This window comes from Ceratotherium simum, chromosome 34 (genome assembly GCF_057802395.1).
Source record: "Ceratotherium simum simum isolate JZ-2026a chromosome 34, ASM5780239v1, whole genome shotgun sequence".
Classification (NCBI taxonomy): domain Eukaryota; kingdom Metazoa; phylum Chordata; class Mammalia; order Perissodactyla; family Rhinocerotidae; genus Ceratotherium; species Ceratotherium simum.
The window spans coordinates 5908706-5929493 of NC_141933.1; the positions used below are offsets into that span (position 1 = coordinate 5908706).

Consider the following 20788-nt stretch of genomic DNA (forward strand, 5'->3'; position numbering starts at 1 on the left):
GAGTGCAGGTATCTTTCTGGAATCCTGTTTTCATTTCCTTTGGGTGTATACTCATAAGTGGGGTTGCTGGATCATATGGTAGTTCTATTTTGAATTTTTTGAGGAACCTCCATACTGTTCTCCTTAGTGGCTGGACCAGTTTACAATCCCACCAGCAGTGCACAAGGGTTCCCTTTTCTCCACATCCTTGCCAACAGTTAACCTCTTGTCTTTTTTTTTTTCTTTAATTTTTTTTTCAATTTTTTGTTTATTGCAGTAACATTGGTTTATAACATTGTATAAATTTCAGGCGTACATCATTATACTTCTATTTCTGCATAGATTACATCATGTTCACCACCCAAATACTAATTACAACCCATCACCACTCACATGTGCCTAATTAACCCTTTCGCCCTCCTCCCTCCCCTCTTCCCCTCTGGTAACCACCAATCCAATCTCTGTCTCTGTGTGTTTGTTTGTTGTTGTTATTATCTACTACTTAATAGAGGAAATCATACGGTATTTGACCTTCTCCCTCTGACTTATTTCACTTTGCATAATACCCTCAAAGTCCATCCATGTTGTCACAAATGGCGGGATTTCATCGTTTCTTATGGCTGAGTAGTATTCCATTGTGTATATATACCACAGCTTCTTTATCCATTCGTCCCTTGATGGGCACTTAGGTTGCTTCCAAGTCTTGGCTACTGTGAATAACGCTGCAATGAACACAGGGGTGCATGTATCTTTACGCATTGGTGTTTTCAAGTTCTTTGGATAAATAGCCAGCAGTGGAATAGCTGGATCATATGGTAGTTCTATCCTTACTTTTTTGAGGAATCTCCTTACTGTTTTCCATAGTGGCTGCACCCGTTTGCACTCCCACCAGCAGTGTATGAGAGTTCCCTTCTCTCCACATCCTCTCCAACACTTGTTGTTTCCTGTCTTGTTAATTATAGCCATTCTGACGGGCGTCAGGTGATATCTCATCATAGTTTTGATTTGCATTTCCCTGATAGTTAATGATGTGGAACATCTTTTCATGTGTCTGTTGGCCATCTGTATATCTTCTTTGGAGAAATGTCTGTTCAGGTCTTTTGCCCATTTTTTAATTGGGTTGTTAGTTTTTTTGTTGTTGAGATGCATGAGTTCTTTATATATTTTGGAGATTAAGCCCTTATCAGATGTATGGTTTGCAAATATCTTCTCCCAATTGTTAGGGTGTCTTTTTGTTTTGTTGATGGTTTCCTTTGCTGTGCAGAAGCTTTTTAGTTTGATGTAGTCCCATTTGTTTATTTTTTCTTTTGTTTCTCTTGCCTGGTCAGACATGGTGCTTGAAAATATGTTGCTAAGACCGATGTCGAAGCGCGTACTGCCTACGGTTTCTTCTAGAAGTTTCATAGTTTCAGGTCTTACATTCAAGTCTTTAATCCATTTTGAGTTAATTTTTGTATATGGTGTAAGGTAATGGTCTTCTTTCATTTTTTTTGCATGTGGCTGTCCAGTTTTCCCAACACCATTCGTTGAAGAGACTTTCTTTTCTCCATTGTATGTTCTTGGCTCCTTTGTCGAAGATTAGCTGTCCATAGATGTGTGGGTTTATTTCTGGGCTTTCACTTCTATTCCATTGATCTGTGTGTCTGTTTTTGTGCCAGTACCATGCTGTTTTGGTTACTGTAGCTTTGTAGTATATTTTGAAATCAGGGAGTGTGATACCTCTGGCTTTGTTCTTTTTTTTTATTATTTTTTGTGTGTGTGTGAGGAAGATCAGCCCTGAGCTAACATCTGATGCCAATCCTCCTCTTTTTTTTTTTTTCTGAGGAAGACTGGCCCTGGGCTAACATCCGTGCCCATCTTCCTCTACTTTATATGGGACGCCGCCACAGCATGGCTCAACAAGCGGTGCGTCGGTGCGCGCCCGGGATCCGAACCGGCGAACCCCGGGCCGCTGTAGCGGAGCTCGTGCGCTTAACCGCTTGCGCCACCGGGCTGGCCCCTCCAGCTTTGCTCTTTTTTCTCAGGATTCCTTTAACTATTCTGGGTCTTTTGTTGTACCTCTTGTCTTCTTGATGATAGACATTCTTACAGGAGTGAGGTGATATCTCATTGTGGTTTTGATTTGCATTTCCCTGATAATTAGTGATGTTGAGCACCTTTTCATGTACCTGTTGGCCATTTGGATGTCTTCTTTAGAAAAAAATCTCTACGGTAGCCCCCATTACCTGCAGTTTTGCTTTCTGTGATTTCAGTTACCTGAGGTCAACTGCAGTCAGAAAGTATTTAATGGAAAATTCCAGAAATAAACAATTCATAAGTTTTAAATTATGCATGATTCTGAGCAGCAGTGATGAAATCTTGCGGCGTCTGCTCCGTCCTGCCCGGGACGTGACTTATCCCTTTGTCCAGCCTAGCTACGGGGTATCCGCTGCACGTCCGGTAGTCACTTAGTAGCCGTTATCAGATGACTGTCACAGTATCGGTATTGCAGTGCTTGTATTCAAGTCACCCTTACTTCTTTTGATAACCGCCCCAAAGCGCAAGAGTAGTGATGCTGGTGATTCAGATATGCCAAAGAGAAGCCATACAGTGCTTCTTTTAAGTGAAAAGGTGAAAGTTCTTGACTTAAAAAGGAAAGAAAAAAGGTCGTATGCTGGGGTTGCTAAGATCTTACAGTAACTTTATTACAGTATATTGTTATAATTGTTCTATTTTATTATTAACGATTATTGTTAATCTCTTACCGTGCCTAATTTATAAATTAAACTTTGTCATGGGTATGTATAGGAAAAAACATAGTACATAGAGGGTTTGGTACTATCTGCGGTTTCAGGCATCCACTGGGGGTCTTGGAATGTATCCCCTGCAGATAAGGGGCCACCACTGTATTTAGTTCCTCTGCCCCCCCCTTTTTTTTTTGCTGAGGAAGATTGGCCCTGAGCTAACATCTGTGCCAATCTTCCTCTATTTTTTGTATATGGGACGCCACCACAGCATGCTCTGCCCATTTTTCAATCCGATTGTTTGTGTTTTTGTTATTGAGTTATATGAGTGCTTTATAAATTTTGGATAATCACTCCTTATCTGATACATGGTTTGCGAAGATTCTCTCCCATTCCATAGGTTGCCTTTTTATTTTAATTGTTTCTTTTGCAGTGCAGAATCTTTTAAGTTTGATGTAATCCCCCTTCTTGATTTTTTTCTTTTGTTGTTTGTGCTTTGGTGTCATATCCAAAAAATCATTGCCAGGACCGATGCCGAGGAGCTTCTTCCCCATGTTTTCTTCTAGGAGTTTTATGGTAGCAGGTCTTACGTTTATGTCTTTGATCCATTTTGAGTTAGTTTTTGTGAGTGGTGTGAGATAGAGGTCCACTTTCATTTTCGGCATATGGTTATCCTGTTTTCCGAACACCATTTGTTGAAGAGACTATCCTGGGAACTGGATATTTTTAGAAGCTTCCCAGGCATTTCTAACCAGGGCGACAGCCAGCGCTATGGAGTGTCAGCTTGGGCAAGGCAGAAACTTCATGGGCTCTGGCTGCAGCCCAGGAGCCAGTACCCAGCTGGGCAGGTGCAGGAGGCTCTGACCCTGCCGCAGCGTGGTGATGGGGTCGCCCCACTTAAGTCCAGCGGCCACCACAATCTTGGCCTCCCAGTGGCCTTGCCAGAGCTCCCACGTGCAGATGCCAAAACTGAAGCTGGAGGGTGCATGGGAGGCGGGAGCCCTCTGTGGGGCTCTTTGCCATGGGGGCTCTTTGCGGACCAGCAAACACCCAAATGGGGCCTGGAGGTGGAGCTAGGGATGACAGAGGTAACACTGAGGGGAGCTCATTACTGGCCTGGCACTCTCCTAAGGCTTTGCATTAACTCAGTAACCCTGCAGTAGCCCTAGGAAGTAGTGCTGAGTATCCGGGTTTACAGGCGGGGAAACGCACAGAGAAGTGCAGTTATTTCCCAGTCACAAAGCTAGGGAGTGGCTGAGTGGGGATCTGAACTCGCATCTCACATCCCTGAGGCAGAGTCCTGGCCGCTCACGGGCACACACACCCACACACACACCCGCACCGGGGCCGCCCCTCCCGGAGGAGGAGGTCCGCGGGGCGGGGCGGGGGCAGGTCCCGGCCCCGGGAGGAAGTGCCGCCCGCTGCAGGGACACCGGGGGCCGCGCGGCGAGTCCTCCGGCGGTCGGGCCATGGAGGCGGAGCCGCCGCTCTATCCGGTGGCGGGGGCCGCGGGGCCGCAGGGCGATGAGGACCGGCTCGGGGTCCCCGACGGGCCCGAGGCCCCGGTGAGCGGGGACGGGGACCGCGTGGGGGCGCAGGCACCGGGCGGGCCGGGGTCTCCCCGGCGGGGGTGAGATGCGCTCCGGGGCGGGCCGGGGTGGGCCCCCTGCCGGGTGCGAGCGCCCTGCGTGCCCCGCAGCTGGACGAGCTGGTGGGCGCGTACCCCAACTACAACGAGGAGGAGGAGGAGCGCCGCTACTACCGCCGCAAGCGCCTGGGCGTGCTCAAGAACGTGCTGGCGGCCAGCGCGGGCGGCGCGCTCACCTACGGCGTCTACCTGGGTACGGCCCGCGCCCGGAGCGGAGGGGCGGGACGGGATGGGGGCATGGGGGCATGGGGGCATGGGGGCGGGCCGAGATGCTGGCGGCGCTCCTCGGCCCCGGGGACGGGCGAGGGCGCACGGCCAGGCGGCCTCTGGCGCTTGTACCCAAGTGTCCGTCGTCGTCGCCGAACCCCCCCCCCCCCCCGGGCCCCGGATCTGGTCAGGGAAAAGAAAGCTTAGGGGCCGTCGGCCTCGCTTCCTCTTTCACTTCCCTGTCTGCCATCCTCGCAGTTGCATCTGCGGCCCCGCACACGGAGGGGGGGGCAGACTGGGCAGAGTCCCCAGGTCCCCGCCAGAGCCTTCGTGCGTGTGTGTGCAGGAGCTGGGCGCCCTGGGCAGGTCTGCTGCCTTGGGAATCCGGAGCGCTGGGTCCAAGAGACCGGCGGAGCAATGCAGTGGGGGTCTGGATTCAAGTCTCCGATGCTGCCGCTGCTGGCAGGACGCTTGGCCCGGCCCAGGCTTCCCCGTCTGTCCTCATGGGCGCTGGAATGGGGGATCCCTTTGGTGACTGGAGCTCCCTTCGAGGCTTGCGTTCCAGTCTCTGCTTGATTGCCCCCGGAGCCAGGCCGCCCCCTCCATGCCGCTCCCTCCATCCCCAGGCCTCCTGCAGATGCAGCTGATTCTGCACTATGATGAGACCTACCGCGAGGTGAAGTATGGCAACATGGGGCTGCCGGACATCGACAGCAAGATGCTGATGGGCATCAACGTGACGCCCATCGCGGCCCTGCTCTACACGCCTGTGCTCATCAGGTGCGACCCTGCTGTCGCCATCAGGGCTGGGCTGCCCCCGATCTTGAAGGGGCGCAAGGCCTGTTGGACCACGGGGTCTCCGGCTGCCCTGGTGTTCTGGGGAGGCCGGGAGCTGAGAGAGGCCTTGCCTACTTGGTGGGGTGGGAGAAAAAGGGTGAAACCCAGGTTTGGGGAAGGAAACGAGAGCTTTGCTCCCGAGTACATTGGGTTTCAGGCAACAGAAATTCACTCAGGCTCCTTCCCGCAGCTCACCTGTGCCCCACGTGGCGTCATCCTCATGCCCTCCTCTGTGGTCTGGAGCCCCAGTGACCTTCTGGGGTCAGGGCTGTGGCGTTTCTGGAGAGAATCTGATCAGCCAGCAGGGCCCAGGCACCCACCCCTGGCTCAGTCAGCTGTGGCTGGTGTTGAGGGACATTTCTCACTGAAAAGGGCGTGGCTGGGCAGGTGCCCCACTTCGTCTACTCTGGACCTGAGCCTTGGAGGCATCTGGCCCAGCCTCCCAGCCAGGGGCAGAAATCCCCTCCACAAGCACCCTCCCGCCAGGCGATAGGTGTGTGCTCAGGTGGGACCCAGACATCAGTGGACAAATTGGATGGGTTTTCGTTCCCCTATCTGTAAGAAACCAAAACTCCTTTACCACAGTCGCACAACAGCATTAGAATCATAATTGAAATCAGAAAAAAGAAAATCCCTCCCAAGCTTTCCAATAAATCGGCTAACTCTGTTCTCCCGCTGTCATGCGTGGATAACATCTACGTCCTAGTCCCCAGAGCGTGTGTATCTCTGTGTGGGTGGGTGTGCAATGATCATCTTTGCTGTCTTTTCACTGCACACATCTTGGCCCTCTCTGGTCTTCACAGTGAGGACTTTGTGACGGTAGCATGTTCTGCAGAGATGGGGGCACCAAACTGTGGCTCGGAGTTGGACATGGCGGCTCCCTCTCATTGTTTGCATGTTCGCTTTGTGCTTGTAGCTGCTTCCTTCTTCTTAAAATTAAAAAAAAAACAAAACAACTTCCTAGGATAAATTCTCAGCAGTGCCCTTACTGGGTCAGAGGCATATAAAGGCTTTGTGGTTCTTTTTTTTTTTTTTTTAAGATTTTATTTATTTTTTTTCCCCCCAAAGCCCCAGTAGATAGTTGTATGTCATAGCTGCACATCCTTCTAGTTGCTGTACGTGGGACATGGCCTCAGCATGGCCGGAGAAGCGGTGCGTCGGTGCGCACCCGGGATCCGAACCCCGGGCCGCCAGCAGCGGAGTGCACGCACTTAACCACTAAGCCACGGGGCCGGCCCTTTGTGGTTCTTGAAACCTATCACTGTTAATAATCAGAGCTACCTCTTATTGCCTTTCCTGTGTGCTGGGCACTTTATAAGTGTTATCTCGTTCCTTACAACCCACAGTGGGTGCTCTAATCTTAGACACAGAGAAACTGAGAGCTTGAACATCTGGCCAAGTCCCACAGGCAGCACCTGGCAGACTGAGGGTTTGAACTCAGGCAGAGTGACTCCAAACTCGCATACTTTCACCCTGCTGAAACTACCAGGCTGATTTTCTGAAGGGCCGTGCCAGTCTGCATGACCACGGGCTGTGTGTTATTTTTTAAACCGCAGCCTCACCAGCAATGAGTGGTAGTGTTTTTACTTTCTGCTGTTTTACTCCATCAAAATGTACAGTGCATTTTTGGTGGCCTCCCCCAAATAGATGAGAGGGAGATGCCTATCTAGTTAGTCTGTGGCAAAATAAGGATAACAAAAGGACCAGGGCCCTGTAATAGTAGAGAAAGTCACTGTATAGAAAACCAGGGTCATTTCACTTTTAGTTTCCTGGAAGCCAAAAGGAGCTAATCATGAGCACAAATACTCACAATTCCCCCAAAGATCTCGGTAGTGGTTTTTAGCCTGACCAGCCTCTCTGCTCTGAATGGACCTTATCTTGTCAATTGTCAACACCGTTTGAACATGGTGTGACCTTTTCCCAGAGCCAGCGAGGCTGTTGTCCTAGGAGCCAGTGAACAGGAAACTTCCGGACTGACCACAGTGGCTGCAAGAGCAATATGCAGGGAGGAAGGGACGCCAGGGCGCTGGCTCTGCCGCTGGCCACCAGTGGAGCCTCTCTCTCTCTGCTCCTAAGTTTCCATGAGCCGGTGTGGGACAAGTCCCCTGGACATGTGCCTGGGCCCTGCAGTCGCAGCACAGACGCTTAGGTGGAGAAGGGGGGTTGGTGAGTCAGCCCAGAACGTGAATGAGGGCTGGCTGGGCCCATGGACCACTGACTTGTGACACCTGCCCCCTGCTTTATCTCCTTCCATCCTTGCAATGGCCACAGGAGGCTCATGGTGTGGGCTCTGTGCCCACATTGCAACCATGAAAACTGAGGTGCGTGGACATAGTGGCTCAACTGAGACCACCAGCAAGACTGTATCTGTGAAACTCTCTGTTAGGGCCCCTGACACCAAGGCCGGGGGTCTCTCCTCACCTCACATAGCCTCGTGAGCTGGGACCTGGATTTGCGGCCGCTCTGGTTTCGGGCCACGGCAGTTGGGGTAGGTGAGCATCCCTCTCACTGCCCACAGGTTCTTTGGCACCAAGTGGATGATGTTCCTGGCCGTGGGCATCTATGCCCTCTTTGTCTCCACCAACTACTGGGAGCGCTACTACACGCTCGTGCCCTCCGCTGTGGCCCTGGGCATGGCCATCGTGCCTCTTTGGGCCTCCATGGGCAACTACATCACCAGGTGAGCCTGGGGGGCAACAAGACAGGAGGCTGGAGACCTGGCAGAGCCTCCCCTGCATTGCCAACCTTGGCTGGGGGACCTTGGGCCAGCCCCTTCCCCCTCTGGGCCTCAGTTTCCCCATCTGTGAGACACGGGCTGGCCAGCCCCTAGCTTGGTGCGGGAAGTGGAGGTGTCTGGCAGAGGTTGGGCTAGGGAGAACCTTCTTTCCTTTGTGGTCCAGGATGGCCCAGAAGTACTACGAGTACTCCCACTACAAGGAGCGGGATGAGCAAGGGCCCCAGCAGCGCCCGCCAAGGGGCTCCCATGCGCCCTATCTCCTGGTCTTCCAAGCCATCTTCTATAGCTTCTTCCACGTGAGTGCCACATATGGGGCCATTGCGGGGGAGTATTTCAGGCCCAGAACCCACACATTGGAGCCCATTCCACAGTCTTTTCAGCCCTCTAGTCCCACTGCCCTTTCTTGAGCCAACCCCTGCTTCCCTACGTCTAGCGACTGTGACCTCATCCCCTCCCTGTCCACGGTGCTGACTAGGAGGAAGTCCTCCTGTGTTGGGCACTGCCCCTCTACCACTGGGCTGCCCCCAGAGGTGAGAGGACTCCTCTCCCCCCAAGGCTGTGCCCAGACCCCTCCCAGGTCATGCCTGTGCCCCCAACCTGGTTCCGTGCCCGAGCCTGGCACCCAAGCTGCCCTCCTGCCCACAGCTGAGCTTTGCCTGCGCCCAACTGCCCATGATCTACTTCCTGAACCACTACCTGTATGACCTGAACCACACGCTGTACAACGTGCAGAGCTGCGGTTAGTTCTCCCAGGGATGGGGTCCCCAAGGCCTGCTCACCTCCCCCATTGAGTCACTCAGCAGACACTGGGCCCAGAGAGGATGCCCTCACTCACACGGTTCAGGGCTGAGACCCTGGTGTCCTGTGGCTCTGGTGGAAGAGGCACAGGGCCCTATGAATATTTAATTAGGACATCTGACCCAGCCTGTGTGTGTGTGTGGGGGGGGTGCTGTGTCAGGGAAGGCTGCCTGGAGGCCGTGCCATCTGTGCAGGGTGAATGTATGGAGGTGGGAGGTGGACTGGTACCCCCCTCCCCACCCAGGGCAATAGGGCAGGAAGGGGGGGAAGCCCTCCTCTCCTTGGGGCGTGTCCAGCCCCACTGGCCCTCACCTGCGAACTGCTCCCCAGAGAAACTCTGCCTTTGCCCAACCCCTCCAACCCTCCCCTCCCGACCACCTGCCCTCTTGCATTTCTTCCTGGCTCAGTTGCCTGTGTGTCCTGCTCCCTGCCTCACGAGCACCCCACCCCCATCTCAGGCACCAACAGCCAGGGCATCCTCAGCGGCTTCAACAAGACGGTTCTGCGCACGCTACCGCGGAGCCGAAACCTCATTGTGGTGGAGAGCGTGCTCATGGCGGTGGCCTTCCTGGCCATGCTTCTGGTGCGGCCCGGGATGGGGGTGGGACGGAGCCAGGGCTGGGGACCGAGGCCGGAAGAAAGGGGTGGGGTCTGGGCGCGTGGCTGGCTGCCTGGAGGTGTGGTCTGAGTCGGGAGCCAGGGCTGAGTCCTGGGGAGGAGAGCCCGGCTTGAGGCTCGGAGGCGTGGCTGGTGCATTTAGTTGGAATCCCAGAGCCGGGGAGAAGGGGACCAGGCCTGGTCCGGGTGGGGCTGGAGACAGGGTCCGAGAGGATTGGCTGTGACCTGGGAGCTAGCTGGGGGCGGGCCCTGGGGCCGAGGGTCGGGAGGTGTGACTCAAACCCGGGGGCGGTACCGGGAGGCAGAACTAAGGCGTTGGGGGCGTGTCTAGGGCGTGGCTTAGGCCTGGGGGGCGGAGCTTGGAGGCAAGGCGGAGGTCTGTGGCGGGTCTAGGGGCGTGGCTGGGCCGGGGGCGGGGCCTGGGCCTGAGGGGCGGGGCCAAAGGCCCGGGGGCGGGGCCGAGGCCTGACTGCCCGCCCCTCACCGCGCGCCCCGCAGGTGCTGGGCCTGTGTGGCGCCGCGTACCGGCCCACGGAGGAGATCGACCTGCGCAGCGTGGGCTGGGGCAACATCTTCCAGCTGCCCTTCAAGCACGTGCGCGACTTCCGCCTGCGCCACCTCGTGCCCTTCTTTATCTACAGTGGCTTCGAGGTGCTCTTTGCCTGCACTGGTCTCGCCCTGGTAAGTACAGCCTGTGTAGGGTTGCCAGATAGAATATGGGACGTCCGGTTAAATTTAGATTTCAGATGAACAACGAATAACTTTTGAATATATGTATACGTATGTACAAGTATATCCCAAATATTCCCTCCCTCTTCCTTCTCTTCCCCCTCTACCTTGGGCAAGTTACTTTAACCTCTCTGAGCCTCAGTTTCCTCTTCCATTAAGTGAGTCTGATGACGATGCTCACTCCCATAGGTGTTATACAGGTCCTGGTCCCATGCGGGGTACAGCCTTGGTGTCTGGGGACACTATCGAAGCATTTTCCCATTGTCTGTCCCCGAGGAACCTTCCGACGAGCCTTGGAGGGAGTTAGCCCTGAGGTGGCCCAGAGAGGGCAGGCTGTGGCCTGAAGTCAGACCTCAAGTGGGGAGGGCCAGGGCTTGGCCAACTCACCTCCATCGCCCACTCCGTCCCCCAGGGCTATGGCGTGTGCTCCGTGGGCCTGGAACGCCTGGCGTACCTCCTCGTGGCTTACAGCCTGGGCGCCTCGGCCTCCTCTGTCCTGGGCCTGATGGGGCTGTGGCTGCCGCGCACGGTGCCCCTGCTGGCTGGGGCCGGACTACACCTGCTGCTCACTCTCGCCCTCTTTTTCTGGGCCCCCGCACCTCGGGTCCTGCAACACATCTGGATCCTCTATGTAGCGGCCGCCCTGTGGGGTGTGGGCAGTGCCCTCAACAAGACTGGGCTCAGCAGTGAGTACTGCCATAAGCACTGGGATGGCCGGGCAGGGGACCCTGTGGCTACCTTGGGGGATTGGGGGGGGCACAGACATCCCAGGGACAGACATGGGGTCCCGGGGACACACTGGAGCTCTGTCATGGGGTCCTGTGGACATGGTGGAGGTAGGTGGGGATTCCTGTGGACACTCTAGGGGTGGAAGGAAGTCCCGTGGACACTGTAGGATTGGGGAGGGCTGTGGATACCCTGGGGACAGGTATGGGAGTTGCATGCCATGGACAGCCTGTGGACACCCTAGGGTGGACATGGGGCCCTGTGGAGGCTGGAGGGTCAGTGTGAGATCTTGCTGCTACATGGGGTGGGTGTGGGGCCCTGCACACCCCTTAGGGATAGTGTGAATAAACACATTGAGGCTACCTCGCTTTCATATCAGGGGGCAGGGCCCACCTTGGCAGTCTTCATGACACTGGGGGCAGATGTCAGAGTCTATGCCCCAGGGAGCATGGGAAGCAGGTAGCCCTGTCCACACCCCAGGGTGCAGGTGCAGATATGGCCTTTTCATAGAGAGCTGCTGGGAGCAGGCATGAAGCCCCAAACCAGTCTGCAGAGTAGCAGAGTCCAGGCCCCCAGTCTGGGCTGCTGGGGTGGGGGCACTGGGGAATGGGGTCCTGTTTGCAGAAAGGAGGGGGTGGGGCAGGGTTTAGCTGTGTGATGCTCTCTGCCCAAAGGTGGGGGTATGTCAGTGACACGCAGCCGGTACACAGGCACAGCCATTTGGGTCTTCCACATCAGCATCTGTTCTGATGGGCTGGTGCTGTTAACAGTTTTGAACATCACCCCTGGGGATGTGGCGTGGTGGAGGTCATGCCTGCTGCAGGCAGGGCAGGGGCTGGCTCAGGTGACCCCTGCACCCACCATCCAAGAGAGAGTCAGGCGTCTGTGTCTGTCATAGGGGATGGAACCCCACATGCTGGACCATACTCTCTTGGCCGTTTTGTTCAGCTCTGGGCAGCATCCAGCCTGGGTACCTTGGGCCCCTGATATGACAGGACTTGGGCCTGGGCCTGGCAGCCCCTTCTGTCCAGCTCTGCTTCCTGCCTCCTCCTTGTGTACCCTGGGGACTCCGTGTCCCTTCGTAGCAGCCCTGTGGGGTACAGTCACACTGCAAGGCCTCAGGACGGGGTGTTAATGTCCCAAGTGCTGGCGAGGGTCTGACTGCCAGGTGCTGTGTGGGCTTTCTCACATTAAAACCGCATAACAGAGGGCCGGCCCGGTGGCGCAAGCGGTTAAGTGCGCGCGCTCCGCTGCGGCGGCCCGGGGTTCGCTGGTTCGGATCCCGGGCGCGCACCGACGCACTGCTTGGCAAGCCATGCTGTGGTGGCGTCCCATATAAAGTGGAGGAAGATGGGCACAGATGTTAGCCCAGGGCCGTCTTCCTCAGCAAAAAAAAAAAAAAAAAAAAAGAGGAGGATTGGCGGATGTTAGCACAGGGCTGATCTCCTCACACACACACAAAAAAAACCGCATAATGGAACATCATACGCGTCACCTCATTTTACAGATGGGGAAGTGGCTCTGGGGAGTTCACTTACCCCGGTTTGAATCCACATCTCTATACCACCTCTCTCCACCTTACTTACAGTCCCGAGAGTAGAATCTGAGTCTCCTGACTCCCTGTCTGGTGCTCTTTTTTGCCCACATTAGGGAGGACTCTTTGGGAAACAAGTTTCTGCTTTGATTTGCAGAAAGTTTGGAGCTGTAAGCAATTTGCCCTCCCTGAGCACCAGGTGAGCAGAAGAAACAGCCCCTGAAGGCCTGGCACTGCACGCCTGGCATCTGGGAGAGGACAGGATGTGGCTGCACATAGAGCTTTCCACTTTTCAGGCCACACATGTGCCCTCTAAGGAGGCTTGGGGGCTCACCTGCTCCTGCCTCTGCTCAGCTCCGGGGCCATGTCATAACCAGGGTGTCCACTAGGGGGCAGGCCAGGACAGGTTTACATGGGCTCTCTAGGCCCTCCAGGGTCCAGGGCTTGGACAGGTGGGAGATGAGCCAGCCTGGGCCCTGGGTGACACTTCTCCCCTTCTTGCTCTGTCCTGCCCACCTGCAGCACTCCTGGGAATCTTGTACGAGGACAAAGAGAGGCAAGACTTCATCTTCACCATCTACCACTGGTGGCAGGCCGTGGCCATCTTCACCGTGTACCTGGGCTCGAGCCTGCCCATGAAGGTGAGGCTGGGCTGGGGGGAGGAGGGCTCTGGGGCATTAGGCGCCACCCCCTAGGCCACAGATACTTTCTGAGTGCCTGCCTCACAGCCCCTGAAGGCCACCACTCCCCAAGGGACAGGCCCTGGGCAAGCCCACTGGGTGGCCCCAAACCCAGCACTAGCTGACTGCCTCACTTCTTGCTGGCCTCAGTTTACCTGTCTTTGAAGGAGTTCACAGTGTGCTCTTTCCTGTGGGCACATCCCGGCTGCCTTGTGGGTAGCTTGGTAACCTGTTCACCAGATGTGGGCTCTGAGCTAAATGCTGAGGGTCTGTCTCCCTTCGTGGGCCTCAGGGAGCAGGGGTCTGGTGCTCTGCTCCCACCCACTGGTGGGTCAGCTGAGCAGGGCCTGACCAACATTTAAAAAAATGAAATAGAATAGGAAATAGCAGAGAGTATGCATGTATGAACTGAGTTATGATGTAAAATTATTTCTCACTGTGGGTTACAGTCAAAACGTCTGAGAAGCATTACTTATGGTCCCCGCGGGTAAGGGACAGAGTAATCAAGTCCTGGTAAAAGACAGCCACGCCTGTAGGAGGCACATATCAACATCTCGCATCTGCCCCATGAGGCAAAGGAATTTTCTTTACACTTAGGGAAACTGAGGCCCCGAGAGGTAGGGTGATGTAGGGGGCAGAGCTCGAGGGTGCCCAGGAAGGTGGGTGGCGTGGGCGGCTCTCGGGAGGAGGGAAGGACCGCAGAGAAGATGCTGCGTGTGCGAGTAGGAGTGCGGGACGAGAGGGAGGCTATCCGGGCGAGGGGCTGGGCCGGGAAGGCGCGGGGCCGGAGGCCCACGAGTCCCCAGCATCCCTCCCTGTGCGCCCAGGCGAAGCTGTCGGTGCTGCTGGTGACGCTGGTGGCGGCCGCGGCCTCGTACCTGTGGATGGAGCAGAAGCTGCGGCGGGGCGTGGTCCCGCGCCAGCCCCGCATCCCGCGGCCCCAGCACAAGGTGCGCGGCTACCGCTACCTGGAGGAGGACAACTCGGACGAGAGCGACGCGGAGGGCGAGCACGGCGGCGGCGGCCGGGGGGACGGCGCGGAGGAGGAGGCGCCCCCCGCGGGGACCCGGCCTGGCCCCGAGCCCGCCGGCGCCGGCCGCCGGCCCTGCCCCTACGAACAGGCGCTGGGGGGCGACGGGCCCGAGGAGCAGTGAGCGCCCCGTCTGCTCCCGGCCTCGGGTTCCCGCGTCTCGGGTCGGGGGCCCCTCTGACTCCTGAGCCCTCTTCGGGAAGGACCTTTTGCGCCCCGCCCCCCGTGTTAGGGAACGCCCCTCCCCTCCCAGAGCCCGGGGCCACCTGGGGCTTGGGATCCGCCCCACAGTCCCGACCTCCCCCTCCCCCCAGGTGGAGTGGAGCCTTGAGACCCCTGGGCCAGGCCTGGGGTTCGAGAGACAGCACAGCCGAAACCCCTCCCCAGCGGGCCTCTCTCACGACCCGCTCCCTAGGCCCCCGCGCCCCGCACGTGCCCCAGCCCGGAGCAGGGACGGGGTCCCCCTGCCGCACCCCCCACCCCCAGTCCCGCCCCAGCTCTCGGCTACTGGCGGGGCTGAGCGGGTCGCGCGCTTTGCACGTACGATCCCCACGGTCCGCCGAGAGGCCCGACTTTTTATAGCAAATGAGCAATAAAGAGATTTTATATAGTCCTTACTGGGAAGTCTCAGGCTGTGGGGGGACGGAGAGCACCCGGGGTGCGTGCCAGCTGACCTGGTCGCTCGGGCACTGTCATCAGGGGTCTTAACCCCCCTGGGGATGGTCCCCTAAGTCCCGCCCACTAGGCTGTCGTCCCTCCTAGATGCCCCGCCCTTCCCATCAGACCCCGGCTTTTGCCAGTCCCACCTCACACATTCAGGAAACCAAGCGCATGGGGTCGCCTGCGCGGACCTCAGCGGAGGGTGTGACGGGGCTCTCAGTCCTTCGTGGGTCTAGAGGACCGAACGGACTCCAAAGGCCCAGGTCCCGCTCGCCCTTCTGTAGTCTTCCTAAGCATCCCCAGCCTTCTGGTCCAACTCCATCTTTTTTCTGTCTATTGGAGTGTTTTTGCCTGCAGCTCCCCAAGGGACTCCTTTAGGGGCCGGGTCCGCTTCTGAGCCGTGTCAGGGTCACCCCGTGCCCAGTATGGGCCAAGGGAATGGTTGTCCAAACCCAGGTAAACTTGGCCACTAGCCTCTCCCCGCTGCAGCCTCAATGCCCATGAGAGAGGCAGGCCCCCTGCAGCCTGAGGGTGCCGAGGGGACTGGGACCCCACTGTGAAGAGCTTTGAACGCCGGGATGAGGACAGGCAAGGGGGCCACAGGAGGGTCATGGAACCCTCAACTGCACCCCCACAGATCCTCTGTGGCGCCACACGATTCCTGGCTCCCCACACCCCCTCCATGCCTAGCTGAAGGCTTGTCCACACCCCCTGCAGCATCGTGAACCGTAGCTCCCCTCTCTCCTCTCTGCCCCCCACTGCCTTCACTTGAGTTTCTTTCTAGCAGCCTCTAGTGGGCCCTGGAGCCAGGCTCTGTGACCTCAGGCAAGGGCTCCACCCATCTGAGCCACAGGTTCCTTCTCTGTAACATGTATGTCTGTAAAAGAGAAGGCATGTAAGAAACCCCTCAGCATGGCGGCTCCAAGGTCCCCAAACCCTGGAGGAAACTCACAAGGGTGCAGAGGCTATCTTAAATTCTCTAAATTTTGGAGGGAAACAGCGATACTGTATATCTCTCCACTCTCAGCAAACTGATAGGTCCAGGTGGTTCACAGTTTCAATGTTAGATCACACCACATTCATTTCGCATCGTATCTTTGAGAAGCTGGGTTTCCTGTGGTTTTGGGGATAAAACGTGAAAACCACCGTGGACTCGGAAACGAGGCTTGGGGTGTCCAGTCTGATTCCAAGGTTGGAGAAGCTAGGCAGTGCACACAGCTGATAGGAAGTAGTGGTGGTTATTAAAGAATGAAATAAAAGTACCATTTTTTCTTCCTATTGATGTGTATTCTATTTTCTAAGTGACCATTATGTTATTAGAACCTAAATACTTATTAAGTTATTTGGACCTAAAATAATTCATAAATGGAACTGTTAGATATTTCTTTTGGCCTAGGAGCACCATGAAACATTACTGAGATACTAAGCTTGCCAGGAAGGGAGAAAGTTTGGGCAGCTGTGTGTTAGCACAGGGCTGGCACAGAGAAAGCTCTCCATGAATGTCAACCATTAACATTACTTACCTACAGTGAGTCCCTCACTGGATTCCATGGGCTCCCCCTTGCCCAGAAAACTAGCTGTGTCCTTTCTGGGCCCAGTTCCAGGAAAGGTGATTAAACCTACCGTCTGTGGCCCCTGAGAGGGTGTTATGAGAGGTTCGGGGATTTGATTGGACATGTAAAAGAAACTTTCCACTCCAAACAAATGGACTGAAGGTATATTTTATTATACAGAGGATAGTAAAGGCGATAGTCCGCAAACAGATCTGAATAGGTCAAATAATAAGAGGGAAAAAACACCAGCTCGACTGGAAAGGGAAAACATCCACATCGGCTGAGATAGTGGCAGATTGGAATAGGTCATATAATAAGAGGGAAAAACGTCAGATTGATCAGAAAGGGAAAGACCAGATCGACTGAAAGGAAATGACACAAATCAACCGGAAAGAGAAACACCAGGTTGACCGAAAAGAGAACACATCAGATCAGTTACTTCACAATAAATCAATTACTCACAACATCCATGCCCCACTGCTGGGAGAGTCCTGTCAATCGACACGGCTGGGCAGGAATCACACGTCCTGGACAAGGCGTCCCTTCCACAGGTGGAACTGTCACTCGGGCTCAGTTTCCAGCAGTTTTTATACCATCAGTAATTTCCAGAGTAAGCAGTTACAGAGCTTTTTTTCAGAGCAAGCATCTAGTGTTCCCATGCACAAATGGTTATCAGTGGCGTACGTGCACTGAGCCCCCTGGCTATCATCACAGCCCAGTAGTTGTGTACGTGCATTGTTTACCCTGCTTATCGTCCCAGCCTGGCACAGATGGCCAGTCCGTCCCAGGCTGCGGTGCCCAAAGGGCCTTGAACTTTTTACACATTGCAACTATCTCCATGGGAGAAGGGCCAGTTCCCACCACGCAGAAAGCAGCTTTTATATTTCTTTTTGTGCTGGTGGCTGTAGGTCAATGGAGCAGCCAAACCTGGCTGTACTCATGTCAAGACAGAGGGGAGCCCCCCGGCCCCCTGAGTCTGCTGCAGCCAACATAAGCCAGTTATCAAGTTGTCTTTGGCAGATTCGGGGGTCCAGCCGTCCTGCAGGGCAGTGAGGTCTACAGCTGTAGTGAGGGCCGCCTCCCCCACCCTCCCCACGGGGTGGCCTGCACACTCAGGCAGGTGAAGGGCTGGAAGCGGCCTGCCTCTGCAGACTTTCAATAACAAGCCGAGCAGGGACCGGTCTGGACACGACCGGTAGGCTGGTAAAGCACCAGCCCTCTGTCCTCCCGGTTCCCCATCAGCATCTGGGGTGGAGGGGAAAGTTCTCTGGTGGCAGATGTGGCAACGTCCTCGTGGCAGGATTCCAGCTAAACTCCAATCACAGTTGGGCAATGGAAACTCGGATAATGAGCCCCCGAATGCCGGGCAGGGTGCGATCTGGAAGAGTATGGGCTGTGGACATGCAGGGCAAGGGTGAGAAGGGGTCTACAGTTTGTCACAGTTCAAACGCATTTCTAGTGTCCATCTCGATACTGGGCGAACACTCTGATGTTGAGCAGATGCCAAGGTAGCCCGGGGGCATGGAGCGGCCACTCGGGAGGGGGCGCAGTTTCTGATCACACACACCAAAAAGGACAACCCCAAAACAAAAGGGATGAGGTGTGGGATACCCCGTAGTGAGGAGCCCGTTCTGGACTGCAGCCGAGCGCGTTTATGTCCTGTAGCTCTCTTCTGAGGATGGCAGGCAGAAATCTCATCAGAACCCGGAGGTGATGCGAAACAGTGTCGTGCCGGCCTCCTAGCGGAGAGAGGGAGGTGAGGGGGAGATGGCTTCCTAGCAGCTCCCACAGGCCTCCCACCCTCTGGTGTTCTGGAGGATCGCAAGGCGTCCTGCCAAGACTCAGGGGAGCTGCTGTGCACGCCCCAGCCTGCGTGGTCCGCGTGGACATGTTTAGGGTCACCAGCGAGTGATGGCGCCTTGAGGGCTCATGCTGAGGTTGCCCCATTTATAATGAGCAGGCTTATGAGAAATTGTATAGATAGGTTTTTTTGGGTTTTTTTTTTTTTTTTTTTTGGTGAGGAGGAGTAGCCCTGAGCTAACATCTGTTGCCAATCCTCCTCTTTCTGCTGAGAAAGATTGGCCCTGGGCTAACATATGTGCGCATCTTTCTCTACTCTATATGTGGGACGCCACCACAGCATGGCCTGATGAGCAGTGGGTAGGTCTGCGCCCGGGATCCAAACCCATGAACTCCGGGCTGCCGGGCGAAGTTAACCACTATGCCACTGGGCCGGCCCCTATAGATAGGTTTTAATGAAATTTGTAAATGGGAATATGTCACCTCAAAAATCCAAATAGGTCCAAGAAATATTATTAGAAAACTCTCTAGTAAGCATTTGGATGTCTTGTGTAGAAAATGTCATCAATACAACGTCACACCTGGATTCTGGGGGACACCTGCATAACCGAGGTCCTGTCTGCACCGGGCGTATGGCACGGCTGGACTGTTCAGGGATCCTGGGGAGCTGGGCACAGATGTACTGTGCCTTTGGAAGGTGAATGCAAATTGTGGGTAGGGTCTATCTGGGGTCTGGCCACTCAGTCCCTTTTCCCCATTATAATGTCTGGCTTCAGCCGGCTAAAACCAAGGCAGAGGTTTGCTAAAATCCAGTAGAATCAACATAAAGTGGCACAGTCACTGGTAATCACCAAGAAGGGAGCACTCCCTTAAACTTCCAGGAACAGATAAGTGAACTGTGTGTGTTTATTCAACAGGAGTAAGTATGTACCGGGTGGGAAAACCCCAGAAACAGAATGTTGAAGAACAAAGCAAGCTGAAGAAAGGCAAGTGGAATACGACACTAATGGTTTAAAGTTTAAGAATGTGCAAAGCTATCCTACATAATGTTCAATGATAGTGGATACGCGCCAAGAGCATCACGACATCCACGCAGTGAAAAGCACCACACTCTGAGGACGAGGAGGAGCCAAGGGGTGGGGACGAGGGAATTGGAGCCGAGTTCACAGAGGCGCTGAACACAATTGCATGTTTTATATCTTTGAAAAAATCTGATGCAGATGAGGCAAATGTTAAGACGTGACAAAACTGGGAGGATCATATGTTGATGCTCGTATTTTGTTGTGTGCCTGAAATGTGACATAAGGCATAAAGAAAAAAAGAAGATTCTATGTGTCCCACACTCTAGGGTTCTCCATATTCTGAAATTTAGAGTGGCTTGGGAGAGCTCCCGAGACTGCATATTTCCACGGGTCCACAGTACTAAAATGTAGTTGTTCTGGGTTTTTGTGCGCTACAATTCAAGAGCCTGTCCTCAGCTGTCCCCTCTGCTCCTCTGGCCCTGCAGTGGCTCCTGGCGATACCCTCACCTTGCTGTGTCCTTGGGGCGGGAGGGGACACACAGACCTTTGTGCCGCCCACCACCCCTCAGGCCTCTCACTGTTTTCGATGCTTTGAAGTTTCCAGAAGCACCCGACCTGGTCCCATAACAACCTCCCAGCAACCTCATGAGATGAGAGTTATATTTCACTTTATTCCCCACTCTGTGGATGGGGAGACCGAGGCTCTGGCCTTCTGGGCAGGGTTGGCTCCCGGCTGGGGAGCCTTCTGTTTGTGGGGGGCCTGGAGACATGCTGCCAGGAGCCCTGAGATCTGCTACAAACCCTATTTGGTGGCTTTTCCCAGAGGTGACCAAGGAGGGCTGCCTACTCTGCCCAGGGAATCCACCGACAGTTTCTAAATCCATCTGAACCCCAGAATCACGTGGGAGCTTGTTAAAAATGCTGGAGCCAGGGCCCATCCCAGACCTGCTGGGGCAGAGTGTGGAGTGGGGCCCTGGAAGCTGCAATTTCACCAGGTCCCCGGGTGACGTCTGAGGGTCCCTGAATTAACCTATGAGTCCCGGTGAGGAGGTCAGGGTCCCAGAGGCCTGGGCGCAGCTGTTTTCTCTCCCCTAGAAAGGGCACTAGCAGCTTGTCCCTCTCCCCTCCTCCTAAGGACCTGGAGCGTCCCTTTTCCCAGGCCTCACCCGCCAGGGTGGAGAATCACACTAGGTCTGTGTCTTTGTCAGCTCAAGCTGCCGTAACAAAATGCCACAGACCATGGGACTTAAACAACAGACACTTATTTCTTGCAGTTCTGGAGGCTGGACGTCCCAGATCAAGGTTCTCATGAGGGCTCTTTTCCTGGCTTGCAGAGGGCCACCTCCTCACCACGTCCTCAACCAGAGAGAGAGCCAGCAAGCTCTCTGCTGTCCATCTTTTGAGAGCACTGACCCCATCTCGTGACCTCATCTAACCCTAATCACCTCCCAGGCCCGGTCTCCCAATACCACACATTGCGGGTTAGGGCTTCAGCATATGAATTTGG

General features: G+C 55.2%; 1 protein-coding gene across 2 annotated transcripts; it reads left to right on the plus strand.

Moving 5' to 3' along the window:
* The first annotated feature begins 4121 nt into the window (after positions 1-4121).
* UNC93B1 (unc-93B1 regulator of TLR signaling) lies at positions 4122-14859 on the plus strand. 2 transcript variants are annotated; one of them, XM_004437722.2, is made up of 11 exons: positions 4122-4267; positions 4402-4543; positions 5184-5337; positions 7913-8074; positions 8295-8427; positions 8777-8870; positions 9388-9512; positions 10046-10228; positions 10689-10962; positions 13059-13177; positions 14044-14859. In XM_004437722.2, the coding sequence occupies exons 1-11, from the start codon at positions 4172-4174 to the stop codon at positions 14368-14370; spliced, it is 1809 nt and encodes a 602-aa protein (XP_004437779.1). In that variant the 5' UTR covers positions 4122-4171; the 3' UTR covers positions 14371-14859. The 2 variants fall into 2 exon arrangements, with proteins under 2 accessions (XP_004437779.1, XP_087278673.1); XM_087422547.1 differs by lacking the exon at positions 4402-4543 and having other exon boundaries at positions 4182-4267.
* Positions 14860-20788: the final 5929 nt, after the last annotated feature.

Bases quoted from the DNA above. Each gene is read 5' to 3' on its own strand.
- UNC93B1 (XM_004437722.2), top strand. From the start codon at position 4,172: ATGGAGGCGGAGCCGCCGCTCTATCCGGTGGCGGGGGCCGCGGGGCCG. The intron at 8,075-8,294 runs GTGAGCCTGGGG...TTTGTGGTCCAG, and splicing joins ATGGGCAACTACATCACCAG to GATGGCCCAGAAGTACTACG. The intron at 8,428-8,776 runs GTGAGTGCCACA...TCCTGCCCACAG, and splicing joins TCTTCTATAGCTTCTTCCAC to CTGAGCTTTGCCTGCGCCCA.